Source organism: Cercospora beticola, chromosome 9, assembly GCF_033473495.1.
Source record: "Cercospora beticola chromosome 9, complete sequence".
Taxonomy (NCBI): Eukaryota; Fungi; Ascomycota; class Dothideomycetes; order Mycosphaerellales; family Mycosphaerellaceae; genus Cercospora; species Cercospora beticola.
Window position 1 is genome coordinate 1,757,049 of NC_088943.1, and position 14,833 is coordinate 1,771,881.

Genomic DNA, 14,833 nt, shown 5'->3' on the forward strand with positions numbered 1-14,833 from the left:
CTGGGACGCCTTATGCTATATGCTGCTCCGACGAAACGTCTACATACTACCTTCACGATACGGAAAAGATTTGCATATCATGCGCTCAATTCTTACAGCCGGGCTCAGCTCGAGAAGTCGGTCATCATTTCGTGATTGGAACTCCTTCTCAGAGTAGTTAGCACGAGTCGCATCATTCTGCTTCGGTAACCCTGCGCTGATTTTGAGCCATACAGGAGGGTGACATCGCTGCATTGCCATCTCGTGAGGCGTGCCATGCTTCACATCGTACAGCATTCTTCACCGGGCACGACCGATGGAGGAACATCCATGACGGCATGTCGTTCAAAAATAATACAAAAGACAATAATTTCGCCCCTTCCGCTCATAGGTCATCTCAGCTTTCTCCTATCTTTTCTCTCACAGCAGCATGCATCTCCTATCTTTTGTTCTGCCCCTAGCTGGGCTATCGCAAGCTTCTCCACTTGTCTTTCCCCATCAAAACCCCGTACCGTCTCTAAGAAACTCGACTGCTCATACGTCCGCAAATACATCACGCTTAGCCGCAGCAGCATCTTCCAACTGGTGGTATGCAAACATCGATCATACCACCGGTGCTGTCCGCGACTATGCCCCAGGTGTAGGCGACTCCAACTATCCGATATACAAGTCCGTCAGCAACGTCAACGATCTCTACAATGCAATTCTGTCCGACGGACCCAATGGCAGTCAAAGACCATCGGCGCTGGGCGACCAGGAGCCAGGCAACATCATCTCCAATGACTACCTTGCCGCATTGCCGAGAGTTGTGTATATCGCACCTGGAACTTATGTTCTAAACCGCAAGCTTGCTCTCACAGGTGACACCATCCTAATTGGCGACGCTGCGAACCCGCCTGTGTTGAAGGCCTCATCAGGCTTTGGTGACCCCTATGTCATCCAAGGAGGCTCCGGCATCACTGGCCCCAACGACAACGGTGGCCACGGAGAGCTTCGCTTTTCTAGAGTCATCAAGAACGTCATCATCGACACAACGCAAGCGACTGGCAACTCGGACTTGATCGCACTCGAATGGGGCGTAGCACAGAACTGTGCCTTGGTCAACGTTCAGATTAACATGCCTCCACAGAAACATACTGGTCTGTACGTCGGTCAAGGCTCGACTGTCCAAGTCGCAGATGTGGGCTTCAGTTATGGTACCACTGGTGTCCGGATCCGAAACCAACAGGTCACGCTCAAGAATTTGAAGTTCGACAAGACGACTAATGCTATCGAGGTGGCTGGCGGCTTCGCTATCAACGTTTTGAACCCTTCATTCGATACTGTCGGCGTTTGCGTCAAGCAAACGAATGGATCTCCTTGGCTGTCTATTGTCGATGCGACTATTACCAACTCTGGAACTCTTCTACAAACGACCGGAAATGCAAATTTCTTGCTCGAGAATGTCAATCGGGACAACAATAATGCCATGGCCACTCTGGACGGCAAGACTCTCGTCGGTGGCACCCAGAAAGTTGGCCACTATGTCTATGGCAACACGTATGGCGCCAATCCGGCCCACAAGACCGACAACCAGCCATCAGCGGATCGTCGTCCCTCATCTCTGCTGGTCAACGGCAAGTATGCTTCAGTGACGCCGAACCAGCACACAGACAAATCCTCAGCGGACGTTCTCAACCTCAAAGATTCCACTCAAAATGGGGGCTTCACAGTCCGCGGAGACGCCAACAACATCGACGGACCAGGTCTACAGAGTGGTCTGAACAAAGCTGCTTCCGCTGGCAAAATCGCATACCTGCCATTCGGTGTGTATCGTGTCGACCAAACACTCACAATCCCACCTGGAACGATTCTCTTTGGCAACGGTTGGTCCACAATCCAAGGCGTTGGCAACAGCTTCAAAGAGGAGAGTAATCCTCGGCCAGTCGTGCAAGTTGGTGCTCCAGGATCTACGGGAACAGCTGAGATCCATGACATCCACGTTAATGCTGGCGAGCAACTTCCTGGTGCAATTCTTGTCCAGGTGAACATGGCTGGCGCTCCAGGAGATGTTGTCATCCATAACTCCCTCATCACTCTAGGTGGAACACTCAATACTGGACTGAGCTGTGGCGGCAAGAATAATTGTGCAGCCGCATACCTCGGCCTCCACCTTTCCTCCACCTCTTCCGCCTACATCAACAATGCTTGGGTCTGGGTCGCCGATCATGCCGTCGACCACGCCAACGTGGGCACAGATACCGCCGGCAAAGGCGGCGTTCTCGTGGAAGCAACCAAAGGAACATGGCTCACTGGCCTAGGCAGCGAACACTGGTGGTACTACAACCTAGGCTACAACAAAGCCTCCAACGTCTTCGTCTCTATGCTCCAATCCGAGACCAACTACCAAGAAGGCAACTCCCAAAACGGCTCCGGTGCTCCAAGCGACCCTCCACCAGGACCTTTCACTCCCACAAGTTCTGACCCCAGCTGGGATCACTGCAACAATGCTCCTGCTGTCTGCCGCATGACGATGAATCAGTGGTTCAAAGGCGGAAGCAATATCGTTAGCTATGCGAGTGCGAGCTGGAATTTTGGAGATGGTAATGTTCAGGCGAATGTTAATGTTATTGAACAGACGCCTAGCAATTTGCAGTTGTATGGGTTGTGTGCTGGGCCGAGTACGAATTATGCTATGAGACTTCCTAATGGGACAAGGTTTGGGAGGCCGCAGGATGGGTTTAATGGGAGTTGGCAGACTCTTGTTGCGGAGGCTTACTTTAAGTGAGCTGGAGGACCTTTCATAGATTCGAATGGGCTGCTTTGCTTTTGCTAGAATGGCTGAGCTCGGATCGATGTTTCGTAGCTTGTTGCAGATTGTGGTTCTTAGAAAAATTTGTTAGATGCACACTTTAGCTGCTAGAAAATTCAGCATCTCCTTGGAAAGTAGTAAGTCTATGGCTCCGGTGGCACAGACTCACCATGATGCAGCAAGCGACGAGCTGGAGACACTCACAGCAGCCTAGAACATGCATGACTAGTAAGGTCCGCCGGTTTCTCCGTACAGCTTGAACTGTGTTGATAGAACCTCAATGTTCTGTACCAACTCAAGCTTCAACAAGCTTTAAGCTTGTCACTTTTAATCGTGCGGCTGTGTAGGGATCCGATTCCGGGGTCGATCTGGAAAGGGTACAGCTATTGCCGAGACAAGAATCTTGATACCTTAAGTGCGAAGCCTGCTGTTGATGGCCCAAGCAAGATTTTGTCGAATTCGTTCGATTTGTAGCGCTGCAACATCGTGCTTAAGTTGCTCTGCCGCAGGAAGAGTGTTCGTATAAGTCGCTCTCTGGACACAACTATCACCATGGCGTGGGTTCCTCTCTTGCACTTATGTCTGGTCATTCTCACTGTCGTTAGCGCGTCTCCCGGAACCACCCTCGAAGCCAGTGATCTGAGGCCTAGCTACGACTATATCATAGCCGGAGGTGGTACAAGCGGCCTCGTCGTTGCAAATCGATTGACAGAGGACCCTAATAGTAAGCGAATTCTCCACGTCGCTGATGCGAATGTGCATTGTTGACATTGGTCGTGCAGTCAGCGTCTTGGTAATCGAATATGGATTCCTGTATTGCCCAAGGGCACCCTTGTCTGTGGAGATCTGAGCTGATAAGCAAACAGTGACGATGGCGGACCAGACACTTTAGTGCCAGGCATCAAGCCTTCAGACAAATACTGGCGAACTTACACCAGTATTCCTCAGCCTGGATTGAACAATCGATCAGGTAGCCTTCACACCGGACAGGTCGTTGGCGGTGGCACCGTCGTGAACGCCATGTTCTTCAATCGTGGATCAGCCGAGGACTATAATTCTTGGGAGGAATTGGGGAATCCGGGCTGGGGCTGGAACGATTTGTTTCCGTATTTCAAAAAAGCATGAGAATGTACTCGAGTACCTCGGAGCAGCGGACTGACATCTTCCAGAGCGGGAGCTTTACGCCAGCAACTCCCGAGATCGCAGCACAATATCAGATACCGGCTGATATAAGTGCCCATGGAATCGATGGTCCTGTGGGAACGAGTTATCATCCGCCTTGCTCTTTTGCAATCATCGATTACTTGTATCGAGCCTGGGAAAGTATAGGTGTCAAGAGGAATCCCCAGCCTGACAACGGTCTTGCCGTTGGAGTTTTCCATTCCAGCTTGTCAATAAGAAATGACAGCATGACAAGAAGTTCAGCAAGTGCAGCTTACTATAAGCCAATCGCCGACCACAGACCTAATCTGCACCTGTTGACTGGGCAGCGTGTGAGTAAGGTCATCTTCGATGGAAAGCGAGCAAGTGGAGTTGAGGTGAGAATGATATCGGTCAGCTGAGGAGGCACTGCTGAGGGACTGTTAGTACTTTGCGAGAGACGGAGTCCGCACCATTCGACAAGTCCGAGCGTCTCGGGAAGTCTTGCTTGCAGCAGGCGCACAGCGTACTCCGCAGCTGGCGCTGCTTTCAGGCATAGGCTCCGAGAAGTTGCTCTCTGATCTTGGTATCCCAGTCGTGGAAGACTTACCAGGAGTCGGCTACAATTTCCAAGATCAGCCTTCGTACATCATGCAGCTCAACTTCACGAGCTGGTCCGAGCCTACGCCGGATTGGCTGTTCTCAGCAAATGCCTCGCATCGTGACTTCGTCCAGGAGCAGTGGAAACTGTATACCGAGGCAAAGCAAGGCGCTTATACACTTCCAGCGACAGGAGGATGCGATGTTGCGTTCCTCCCACTGCAGAATGTAACTCAACAGCACGAAGCAATTATCGAGGCTGCCAAGAAAGTCGACATGGCTCAATGCGTGCCTCGAGGAGCAAGCGAATCGGTGCTTCGTGGCTATAAGGCGCAGCAAGATATACTTCTGAAGTATTATGGTTCGCCCCGGACAGCTGTCCAAGAGAGTGCTCACAACGGAGGATCAGGCCTGGCGTTTGTGCATCTCAAGCCGCGGAGTCGTGGATCCATCTTGATCAATTCTACGGATCCTGAGGACGATCCTGTTATCGACTTCGGCACTTTCATGCATCCTTCGGACCTCGATATCATGGTCGCGATTTATCGCAAGAACATGGAGTTCATTCGCTCTGGTACCATGCAAGAGATTGGTACTACGATACCGGATGTTGAAGCTGATGCTGGAAGTGATGAGCAGATTGTGGAGTTGTTGCGGAACAAAACTCAAAGTTCATGGCAGCATCCAGTCGGAACCATTGCCATGATGCCGCGCGAGGCTGGCGGAGTCGTGGATTCTGAGCTCAAAGTGTATGGTGTTGAAGGACTGCGTGTTATTGATGCCTCTATCATGCCGCTGATACCCGCCGCACATACATCTTCGACGGCCTATGCGGTTGCAGAGAAGGTATGAGGAGAAGTGGGTCATTTGCTGGGTATAGCTGACTTGATGTTCAATAGGCTGCGGACTTGATCAAGGCAACGTACGAACAGATGCCGTGATGCGCAAGAACGACGCCAGCTGGGATGACTTTTTTACTTTTCAGTCGTCTTGTACCGACGATAGATGGCCGAACGAATTTCAAGGTGCAGGGTCGCGAGTGTTTTGGCTTCTCAAGGTCCATTGGAGTATTATGCTTGTCATGCCACGTTCCATTGGCACAGATGGGAGTGGTTCAGAGCAAAGCGGCCAGGAAAATCGAGACTTGCTACTCTCGAACTGCCTCTCGTTGTGGCACAATAGGCAGGCATGCGATATCTGCTCGGAGATTTTAGTCGTGTAGCTCGTGTCAGTCTTCCAAATCACAGACTCGATCTCAGCTCGATGACGAGCCCAATTTATCGAAGTCAGCCAAGAGATGCGAAAACAGCCACATCTCCAGCCCGTCCATGGCATTTATTCTGCAGAGACGCAGGTGAGCTTTTCTAGGCCCAAAGCAGATGGGGCTAATAATCAGGGTCTTTTTCGTCCCCTGTCACTCCCTTGCTCGTTCGCCGGCTCACTGGAACCAGGGTTCAAATTGGCTCGAAAAAATCCCGGCCTGTTTCAGAGTTTTCGATCGCGTGGGCGGAATTTCCGCCATGGCGGACCCTTGGGCCGACAAAATTTCTCCTTGGACCGCAGATCTCGGATTTTATGGTGCGATGCGCGACCAGTCATGGCACGTTTCCTGGCACGTTACATACTAGAGTGCATCGCCTTCAAGACGACCACGTTCTGGCAGACCGAGAACTCTGGGTGCAGCCGAGCCGCGATTGCGGTGTGGGGACCAAGTACCGAAGTGATGGCGACGCAGACCATTCTCCAGGCCCCTCCTGACGGGGATGCGGTGTCGAAGGATAGCGCGCGAAAATGTGAGGATGCCGTCTGTTGGCGTCTGTCGCTATCGGGAATGTAGCTGTTGGCGCCGGTACGACTTCTGCGAAGCCACAGTGCACGAATAAGGTGAGGACTAAGGACGAGATCTGTGCTTTCAGCAAACAGCGCTATGCCAGTGCCGATCGTGTTGAGAGCAGGCCCTCGCCCAGCACGCACACGAAAGGCGGTAGACGGCAGACCCGTCATAGGGGCCGCCGCCGCCATGATCGCCGGGCACCGAGCACAGGAATAAAAAGTTGAAGGCGCAGTGGGGAGTGACAACGACAACCACCTGGAGTGGCCAATACTGACGTGAAAATGGCTACGAAACCAAAGGAAATCTCGCTGAAGACGATCAAGGACGCAATTCCGGCGAAATGCTTTCAGCCATCGGTCACCAGGACCTGCGCGCACATCGCTCTTGATTTGACCCTCGCGAGCGGCCTCGTTCTGGGTGTCTTCGCCATCACAGCACGAGTAGAAGATTGGTGGCTGCGCTCTCTCGTATGGGCGGGATATGGCTATCTTCAAGGGCTCATGTTCACAGGTATGTCGAGTGAGCAGCTTTTCCAGCAGTGCGGTGCTCACTTCAATCTTAGGCATCTGGATTCTGGCGCATGAATGCGGACATGGCGCTTTGTTCACTTCAAATTGGGCCAACGACTCCGTAGGCTTCGTACTGCACACTGTCCTCGGCGTTCCGTACTTCTCCTGGAAATATGCCCACGCACGCCACCATCGGTACACGAACCACATGGAAAAGGACACCGCTTTCGTGCCTTCTCGAGGAACGGATCCAACGATTTCTGAGAAGATAGCTGCCATGCTCCATCTTGCTGAGGATGCGCCTCTTTTCACAGCCGGCACTCTTCTTCTTCACCAGCTGCTCGGTTGGCAAGCGTACATCCTGACCTATGCCAGCGGCGGCAGCAAATCGACTCCTCGGGCTCCAGAGAACAGACTAGGCGATACGAATCTTCTGAACCCTTCCGCCTGTATCTGGACTCCTTCACAGCGATTCTTTGTTGGCCTGTCCACCTTCGGCTTGGCTGCTGTTGTCTTCGGACTGAAGATGATTGCCGACATCACCAGCTGGTCGACTGTGTTTCTGCTTTATGGTGTGCCATATCTCTGGGTGAACCATTGGCTCGTTGCAATCACCTTCCTGCACCACACGCATCCGGATGTGCCTCACTTCGAGGATTCTACCTGGACGTACACAAAAGGTGCTCTGTCGACTGTGGATCGCGAGTTCGGGTTCATTGGCCGCTACATTTTTCACGGGATTATTGAGCACCACGTTGTACACCACCTGTTTACGTAAGTTGAAGAGATTCGCAGCCGATTTGACGAAGTCGAACTAACTTTGCGAAGCTCAATACCATTCTACCACGCGGGGGAAGCGACCAAAGCCATTCAAGGCGTTCTCGGGAACTCTTATCATCGGGACGAGACTCCGTTCTTGCTTGCTCTGTGGAGAACATTCAAGAGGTGTAGGAAAGTCGAAGCTTCCAAATCTGTTCCTGGCGAAGTACACTGGAAGCCCGCGCGGGTGGGTCTCCGAGATTCATGATCGAGAATGGATTACTGGCATGGAAATAAGTGGTCACAAGTGTGGCATCTAGAGCGGAGGTCACGTTCGCATGATCGATATCGTGATAACTCAAGACTCTTAACCTACGATCTGCCTGATCGCCTGATTGGGAATCTGGAAAAGACAGGTCAATGCAAACCCGTGGTTAACTCCAAGGCCGGAAAGCACGTTCGACTGCACAGATCAGGACTCTGCGCTGTTACATCACCGCTGTGGCATGAGAACCTACTGATGATAGAAAATAGAAAAGACTTTATAGATGGAACACTCCGTATACCGTATGCTACCCCCAGAAAATCTTCGCCAACTTGGTCACATCAAGGCTTCCCGTCGTCGCCATCGACGATTCCATTCGGATAATGAGTCTCAAGACTCTCATGCATGTACCAACACCTGCGACCAGATTTCCTCCACATTTTGGCCCACGCGTTTATCGCTGTCATTGGCGATCAACACTTCCCCGGCTGAGATCGATATCGACTCATGCTGGTACCTGCGGCTCTACCAGAGCATACTCCACAAACTGGTCCTTGTTCACGAGGATACCTTCTCCTTCAGGGTACTTCAGATCTCCGGTATATTGCGCAATCATCGTGTTCTTCGGCCACTGACTTTTGAAAGGTTTCTGCGAACTACCTCGCATGCCGATCATGCTCTCTGCAAGTGAAGTCTGGTTGAGAACACCACATGTGGGGTTAATCCGACCTTCCGCCAAATTTCTGCAATAGTCTGTCGATCCGAGTCTTTCGACATAGGCCCAGCTGCAAAATGGGATCCGAAAATCGAAGGATAAGGACTGATACATTTCGCCCCGAACTTTCGAACATGGCATAATCGAGCCATTCCACGATCCGCAGGAAGAGCTTGTTCTAGTGCCAGTGTCTCTGTGTTCAAAAATAGCCTGGCGCCTCGGAGACTGACGGCGTAGGCACAAAGACATCTGCCTCCGGTAGCAGAATAGATATAGCGGTTGAACCTGCCTTCACGCAAGGCCGGAGGGCTGAGGTTGGGTACGTTGCCCCACTTGTACAGCTCTGGAGGCACTGCTGTAGGGTCATTGGGAGTAACCCACCAGCGCTTCTCATCATTGAAGTTGCCAGTACCGCAATGTCCCAAACAGAGAACATCCCAATCATTTCCATATGGGCTGTTGGAATCTCCTCGCGCCCCTCCAGGGCCTTGGACGAACCTTGCCCCGTTAGCGAATTCGAGAAGCTGCTTGCGAATATTCACGTCCCAATCCACGTCGTCTTCCATGATCAGAGCGGATTCTATACGCTCTTTCACGATGCTAGCAGATAGCCGTCAGTGCCAGTAGAGAACAGGCTAACAAGCAGAATACTCACTGCTGCATGGCGTTCATGTGGGCACGCCAGCACCCCAGGGTGTTGCTACTCCTCTCAAGCCCCGCCTCCAGCTGAGTTCCACTTAGCAATGACAATCGCGACTTGTTTGCGTTGCTCATACCTTTGGTGGTTTCGCTTTGTTGGAAATTAACGCTCCATCAACACCTTCTAACCACTCAAAATCCATATTAGATACCGAAGCACTCATCGATACCGCATCCCGCTTGTCGTGTCGTGACGCAATATTCAGCACAAAGATCATTTGGAACTATAGTCACCTCATTATTAGTCTGGTCTCCAACGAATTGTCTCTCGGATAAGATGTATGCCATACCCCAAGCGTGGTGTTCGTAATATCTGAGATGGTTGATTGTAATGACCCGTAGATACGCGGCCCTCCATGCATTGTGCAGAAGAAGAAGAGGAACGATATGCAGAGCCCACAGAGTCCATAGAAGCGCACAGTTTCTGATCGGAATGCGTTCAGTGATCGCAAGGCCGGTGAGTAGTAGGCCTGTACGCCATACTTTTCACTTTCCCCCATGATATCGAGGTTGTTGAGTTTAGGAGTGATCCTGAGTGCGGCAACACTCAGTGACCTCATGCTTTAGTGCAGAACAACGGCAAGCCGTGCCACATATAATTGGACTGGATGCTGTAGAGAAGTGAAAAGGCTTGCATCGGTTTCGAAGCGCATGATCCATCGAATCGCGATAAGGAGCAACCAGGGCCTGCGTGACGTAGCTGAGTCCACAAATGGGCGGTCTTGAGCTCAGTCATGATCGTTTGGACTGGGCACGGAGAATCGATAGTCCCAACGCGGAGCTGGGCGACATGTCGGGTCGGTGGCGCATCCAGACGTCAGTTGTCTCGGGCACTCATATCCAGTGCCAATTCATGTTTCGGAAGCATGCGTCCCCTATATCACAAACATCACCCGCACAAAATCCCCGGCTCGCTACATGTAATAATCTACTAAAACGTCAGAGTATTGGTGTTTCCTTCTCCGAGATACGCTTCGATGTGATGAGCAAGCGATACTCTTCGAGTGTCACATTCATCGGACGAGGGAGCAAGGGCTGAAACCTGCAAGCCACGTCGAAGTTATGCGTCGCTGTGCGCAGGTGTGGAAAACCCCTCCTTGGACATTCTGGGTGTGGGCGTTGAGCTGGGCTGTGACCTTCCAAACAAAATCTATGTGAGCCTGTATATTCGTAATGACAAGTCATTGAGGTCAAGTCACAATGAGTATTAGTGCGAGTCACGAGCAGGGCCACAGCGATAGCACAGTGACTACACAGGAAACTCCACCGAAAATCACACTGGAGACAAAAGGCTGCTGCTGCCAACAACTCCAGCAACAACTTCGCAGGTCTGAGTGCGGTAGCCCCGCGATCTTGATCGCTTTCTCGTATCTTCGCCTCGGAGTCTTGACCAGAGCACATGCAATGTTTGCTGAGATACTTGCGAATCGAAACAGGTTATTACGACGCATCGGCCAGTCGCGCGTGGTCGTCATAGGAGTGGTAATATGGATTTCTGCTTGTTTGATCTACTTGCACGGCACGACATCGCCGAAGCACGAAGTCTCAATGAGCACAGTCAGTGAGCAGAAGCCCTTCGATGGAGGCTTTCCGAGATTCCTCACGATATCTGCCCTCAGGCCTGAGCAGCGCCGCTTGATGATCATCATAGGGGCATGGAGAGACGATAACTACCAACCATATCTTCGACATTTCTTCAAAGAAATGCACATTCTGTAGATCTCGTGATGCTCAACCGTCTTATCACACCTGGCAAGCAATGCTTGGACTTGAAAGCGCAAAACATCGACATCACATGGGGCGGAAACATCAAAATCCACTGTACAACTGATCAAGAATGGAAGTAGCGTCACGCAATACACCACGCGAATTTGGACTACATCTAGGTACAGACAACCTTGCTTCTCAAGGTAGAAGCGATCAAAAAGAGCCCGCTAAACTTGATACAGAGGCCCTCTAGCCCAAAAACCTTCCATCTTCCAACGGCTCTTCAGCAACTCCTCTTTCAAAGCCGGGTCCTCCTGACTCCTCCGAAACCATTTCTCGTGTACTGCGGCGATTCCGTTCTTGTAGTCCTCATATTTGGGCTTGTTCATGACCCACGTGTGTTCGATACGGTTCCACGGCATATTGCCATCTGGTCGATGTATGTAGTTCCATAGATTCTGCTCTGGGGCGCTGCTCAAGAATCTTCCTTCTATCGATGCGATTCGCATATTATACTCGTACATCTCTTCCGAAGGATGGAGAACCACGAAGCCGGCATTGACTGGTGAAGCTCTCCTCTTCGCAGGCCAAGAATGTTTAATGCCTTCTTCTGGTGAAGTGTCACCCGCCATGAGATATCTTTGAGGCTGTGGTCCTTCATCGTCCTTGACGTTGGAGCTGTTACCAAGGTTGGTGCGGATTTCCGTCGTCGGTGATTCGAAAATGTCGTCCAGTCGTTTGAAAATGACAACGTCTGAGTCGAGAAGCAGTACCTTTTCAAACTGGACCAGCTTGAACACGTTGAGTTTGTGAATAACATGAGCCCATCGATCACGACCTGGCTTCATCCATGAAAAGTTCGTTGTAGGCACTTCGACCACTGTGGCGCCTTCGCTTTGGAGTCGATTTCGTTTTGTATGTGAGACGCTTGGAGGGACGAGCACGATGAATGGAACCAATCTCTCGGTACGTGTTGCTGGGTCATGCAGAAGTTGATATGTGAGCATCCGTGTGCATATTAGGTACTTGTCGTCCTCTTCTTTCTCGGCACCTTCGGTGAAAAAAGTTGCATAGGCATATTTCGAGGTCGTGGATTGGAGAGTGTTGATGTTAGTTGTGAGCTCCGGCATATCGGTTCGCGTTGTGGATTCGAGTATGTTCGCTCTCCCATCTGTTGCATGCAGAGCAACGAGAGGCGGGAGTGGTTGGAAGCGTTGGGTGGATGACGTGATGAGGAGGCATATGGCAGTGAAGAACAGCAGTACGATGGCCGACTTTCTTGCTTTGCTCTGGATTCGCCAGATGCGTGTAAGGTCGATCGCCATGGCCGAGTTCTCCTTCAGGTCGAATTCGCATTGAGGTCTTCAGTGTTGGATGGGGCAAGTATTGATCATCAACTTGGCATGCCGCAGGGTGTATCTAGTCGATGCTAGAAGATCAGCCCAGTCGAGCCCTTCCACGGCAATGCGGGCTCTCTCTGGATATCCATGTAGGCGAACATTGTCCATGGTGCTGCGCCATTTTCGAGGGGGCTACTCACTCCTGAGTTAGATTGATCGGGGCTTGTTGATGGATCGACGGGACAGGCAAGCCAAGGCGTTGACTCTGGCCCAGTCGCACATATTCATTAATCATGTCTCGTTTAAATAACACGCCTGCTTAGATGTGTCAACACTCTGCTCGCGTACTTGCAGCTTCGTATTGATGTATGCAGCCACCCGACGGCAGCAATATCTACCCGACTTGCGAGCACCAAAGCGTCGAAATAGCCAAGACCGATGATTACGAACGCCCGCAGTCCTGGGTACATGCAGCGCTCCTGGTCTCGATGTAGGTCATTGGTTCCAGGCTAACGTCCGCATGGGTATTGTGGAATCGCTTCTCACGCCGCTGCAGAGCTTAGCCCGAGTGCACGCCCAACGTTGCTAGAGCATTGCTACGAAGAAATCTTGTCTGACTATGGTGTGCCATTTATCGAATGCTGTTTGGCCCAGAAATTTGCACGGATGTCAATCTATCGACGCCTGCAAAGGTCAATGTTGAATGCGTTGTGTGTCGATTCCTGGCTCGTCAACGAAAAGAACTGCCCATTATAGTGTTCAGACTCAAGGTTCCCATTTTCCCCATCAGACTCCATGCCACCCAGCTCATCGCTCTCGAGCTCCTCTCTTCAGACCCCGACAAACATTGTCCCATGCTACCCTCCAATTGCCTTATCCTTCGCTTCGGACACCACTGGCTTATCCCACGAAAGTCTCTCCTTCTCAAGTTTCCAAAATAACGCAACCTCCGCTGGCAAAGTCGTGTATTTGAGTTGACGAGTCCAACCAGAAGATGTGTTTGCTGCGTAGTCCAGCCACTCAGAAATGTGCGCCTTGTTCTTCTTCTTCCCTGCGAAATGTGATTGGAGATCACCCTCTTTGATCGTGTTCGAAGGAACCGTTGCTCCACGAATCAACTTGTCTCCTTCGCGTGGTCCTCGATAAGCGTTGAACCATCTCTGCGGTACGAATGCTGTGTTGTTTTTGTATTTCTCCTATGATCCACGTTAGTGCGGTTCTTTCGAAATGTGTTCAATCGAAGGATTGCTTACAGTGTCGAGCAGGATCTCGGTTGCGGATTGTTCTGAGTACTTAAGCTTTTCTTCTGGTCGATCAGAGCGCAATGCAAGCACATCGATCAATAGTCGAACACTCCATTCGTGTACTCGAACGAAAAACGCTCCTGTATTCAGGCCATTGTGGTCGTTCGAAATCAGGAAGTTGATGTGGTCGAAGTCCTTAGGCGGGAGGAAAGTGTTCAAAGGCACATTTTGATTCATGAGGACGACATCTGCATCGCAGAAATGCAGCCACTGCAAGCGATCCTTCTCCGGCTTGTGCAACTCGTTGAGCAAGACGCTCAGAAGCCACGCATGCTTGGTCCACAAGCCATCCAAAACTTGTCGTTCGAAGAGCTGGAAAGGGTGGCCTTGGAGAAGTGCATGCTGTCTGTGGCCGTCGACCACTCGCTTGGTGATATCTGATTCAGCTAGTGTGCCATAGACAACCATCACTTTGCCGACTTTGGATGCGACTCTGGTTTCTTTCGTTTCGTGCCCTTCGTTCATCGTATGCTGTGCGTTGCCTTGCATTGTCGAGCCAGATTCTGGACGGGATCCAGTGGAAGAACTGATTGCCGATTGACTGGGAGTCGAGGTGGCTGGAAGTACTTGTGTCTCTCTATGATCTTTGAGTTCAATGCAATGTGAGAGTACTTGTCGCGTCGAAACGTATTCCACTGAGGTGTAAATCACGAAAAGGGCCAATAACATGAGCAGTGTTGCCCGTTGGACCATCTTCGCGATCTTCCAGCGAGTATGCTAGACGATAGAGGCCGGGAGGTCGCTGTGATGGGCGAGTTCAGAGTTTGAGAGTGTGTGCAGACAACATCACAATGGCCGCAATCGATCTTTCCTTGTTTCAAGGCTAGAGAGGGCGAGTGTAAGCTGTTTAGCACATTCTGTGCGCCACAATTGCCCTGACCACCTTACAATAGATGGAAGCTCCGGATCGCTGTGTCCAGATCAAATCTAGTTGCAACTGCAATCGTCCTTTGGCGATCGTGTTTCGGGAGCCAGCATGTGGCTGAGGTGCTATTGCGTCAAAGCAAGAGAGGAGTCTCGTGCGCTGGTTCTGGCGTGTTCCGGAGGTCGGTCTCGTCATGAGCGAAGAGCAGAAGATTAACAGTAGAGAACTTCACTCTGCTACAACAGGAACTTTAATATTCGGAAGATACCGCTTGATGCTGACGAGATGGCCTCCTCAGCCCATGCAAGCAAAAGCACTTGCTGAAG

At 51.3% G+C, this 14,833-nt stretch overlaps 6 protein-coding genes across 6 annotated transcripts; 3 read left to right on the forward strand and 3 right to left on the reverse strand.

Annotated features, from left to right (window-relative positions):
* Positions 1-409: 409 nt before the first annotated feature.
* Positions 410-2,746, forward strand: RHO25_012903 (uncharacterized protein; the record flags this gene model as incomplete). The annotated part of the gene is made up of 1 exon (XM_023604192.1): positions 410-2,746. The coding sequence occupies one exon, from the start codon at positions 410-412 to the stop codon at positions 2,744-2,746; it is 2,337 nt and encodes a 778-aa protein (XP_023450054.1).
* A 576-nt stretch (positions 2,747-3,322) lies between these two features.
* On the forward strand, positions 3,323-5,451 carry RHO25_012904 (uncharacterized protein; the record flags this gene model as incomplete). Its single annotated transcript, XM_023604193.1, has 6 exons — positions 3,323-3,494; positions 3,553-3,583; positions 3,637-3,876; positions 3,942-4,308; positions 4,358-5,356; positions 5,410-5,451. The coding sequence occupies 6 exons, from the start codon at positions 3,323-3,325 to the stop codon at positions 5,449-5,451; spliced, it is 1,851 nt and encodes a 616-aa protein (XP_023450053.1).
* Positions 5,452-6,625: 1,174 nt separating this feature from the next.
* Positions 6,626-7,880, forward strand: RHO25_012905 (uncharacterized protein; the record flags this gene model as incomplete). The annotated part of the gene is made up of 3 exons (XM_023604194.2): positions 6,626-6,854; positions 6,907-7,627; positions 7,682-7,880. 3 exons carry the CDS (start codon positions 6,626-6,628, stop codon positions 7,878-7,880), a joined length of 1,149 nt encoding a protein of 382 aa, XP_023450052.1.
* A 669-nt stretch (positions 7,881-8,549) lies between these two features.
* RHO25_012906 (uncharacterized protein) lies at positions 8,550-9,851 on the reverse strand (the record flags this gene model as incomplete). The annotated part of the gene is made up of 4 exons (XM_023604195.1): positions 8,550-9,192; positions 9,248-9,318; positions 9,369-9,515; positions 9,582-9,851. 4 exons carry the CDS (start codon positions 9,849-9,851, stop codon positions 8,550-8,552), a joined length of 1,131 nt encoding a protein of 376 aa, XP_023450059.1.
* Positions 9,852-11,225: 1,374 nt separating this feature from the next.
* RHO25_012907 (uncharacterized protein) lies at positions 11,226-12,323 on the reverse strand (the record flags this gene model as incomplete). Its single annotated transcript, XM_023604196.1, has 1 exon — positions 11,226-12,323. One exon carries the CDS (start codon positions 12,321-12,323, stop codon positions 11,226-11,228), a length of 1,098 nt encoding a protein of 365 aa, XP_023450058.1.
* An 872-nt stretch (positions 12,324-13,195) lies between these two features.
* On the reverse strand, positions 13,196-14,335 carry RHO25_012908 (uncharacterized protein; the record flags this gene model as incomplete). Its single annotated transcript, XM_023604197.1, has 2 exons — positions 13,196-13,534; positions 13,592-14,335. The coding sequence occupies 2 exons, from the start codon at positions 14,333-14,335 to the stop codon at positions 13,196-13,198; spliced, it is 1,083 nt and encodes a 360-aa protein (XP_023450057.1).
* Positions 14,336-14,833: the final 498 nt, after the last annotated feature.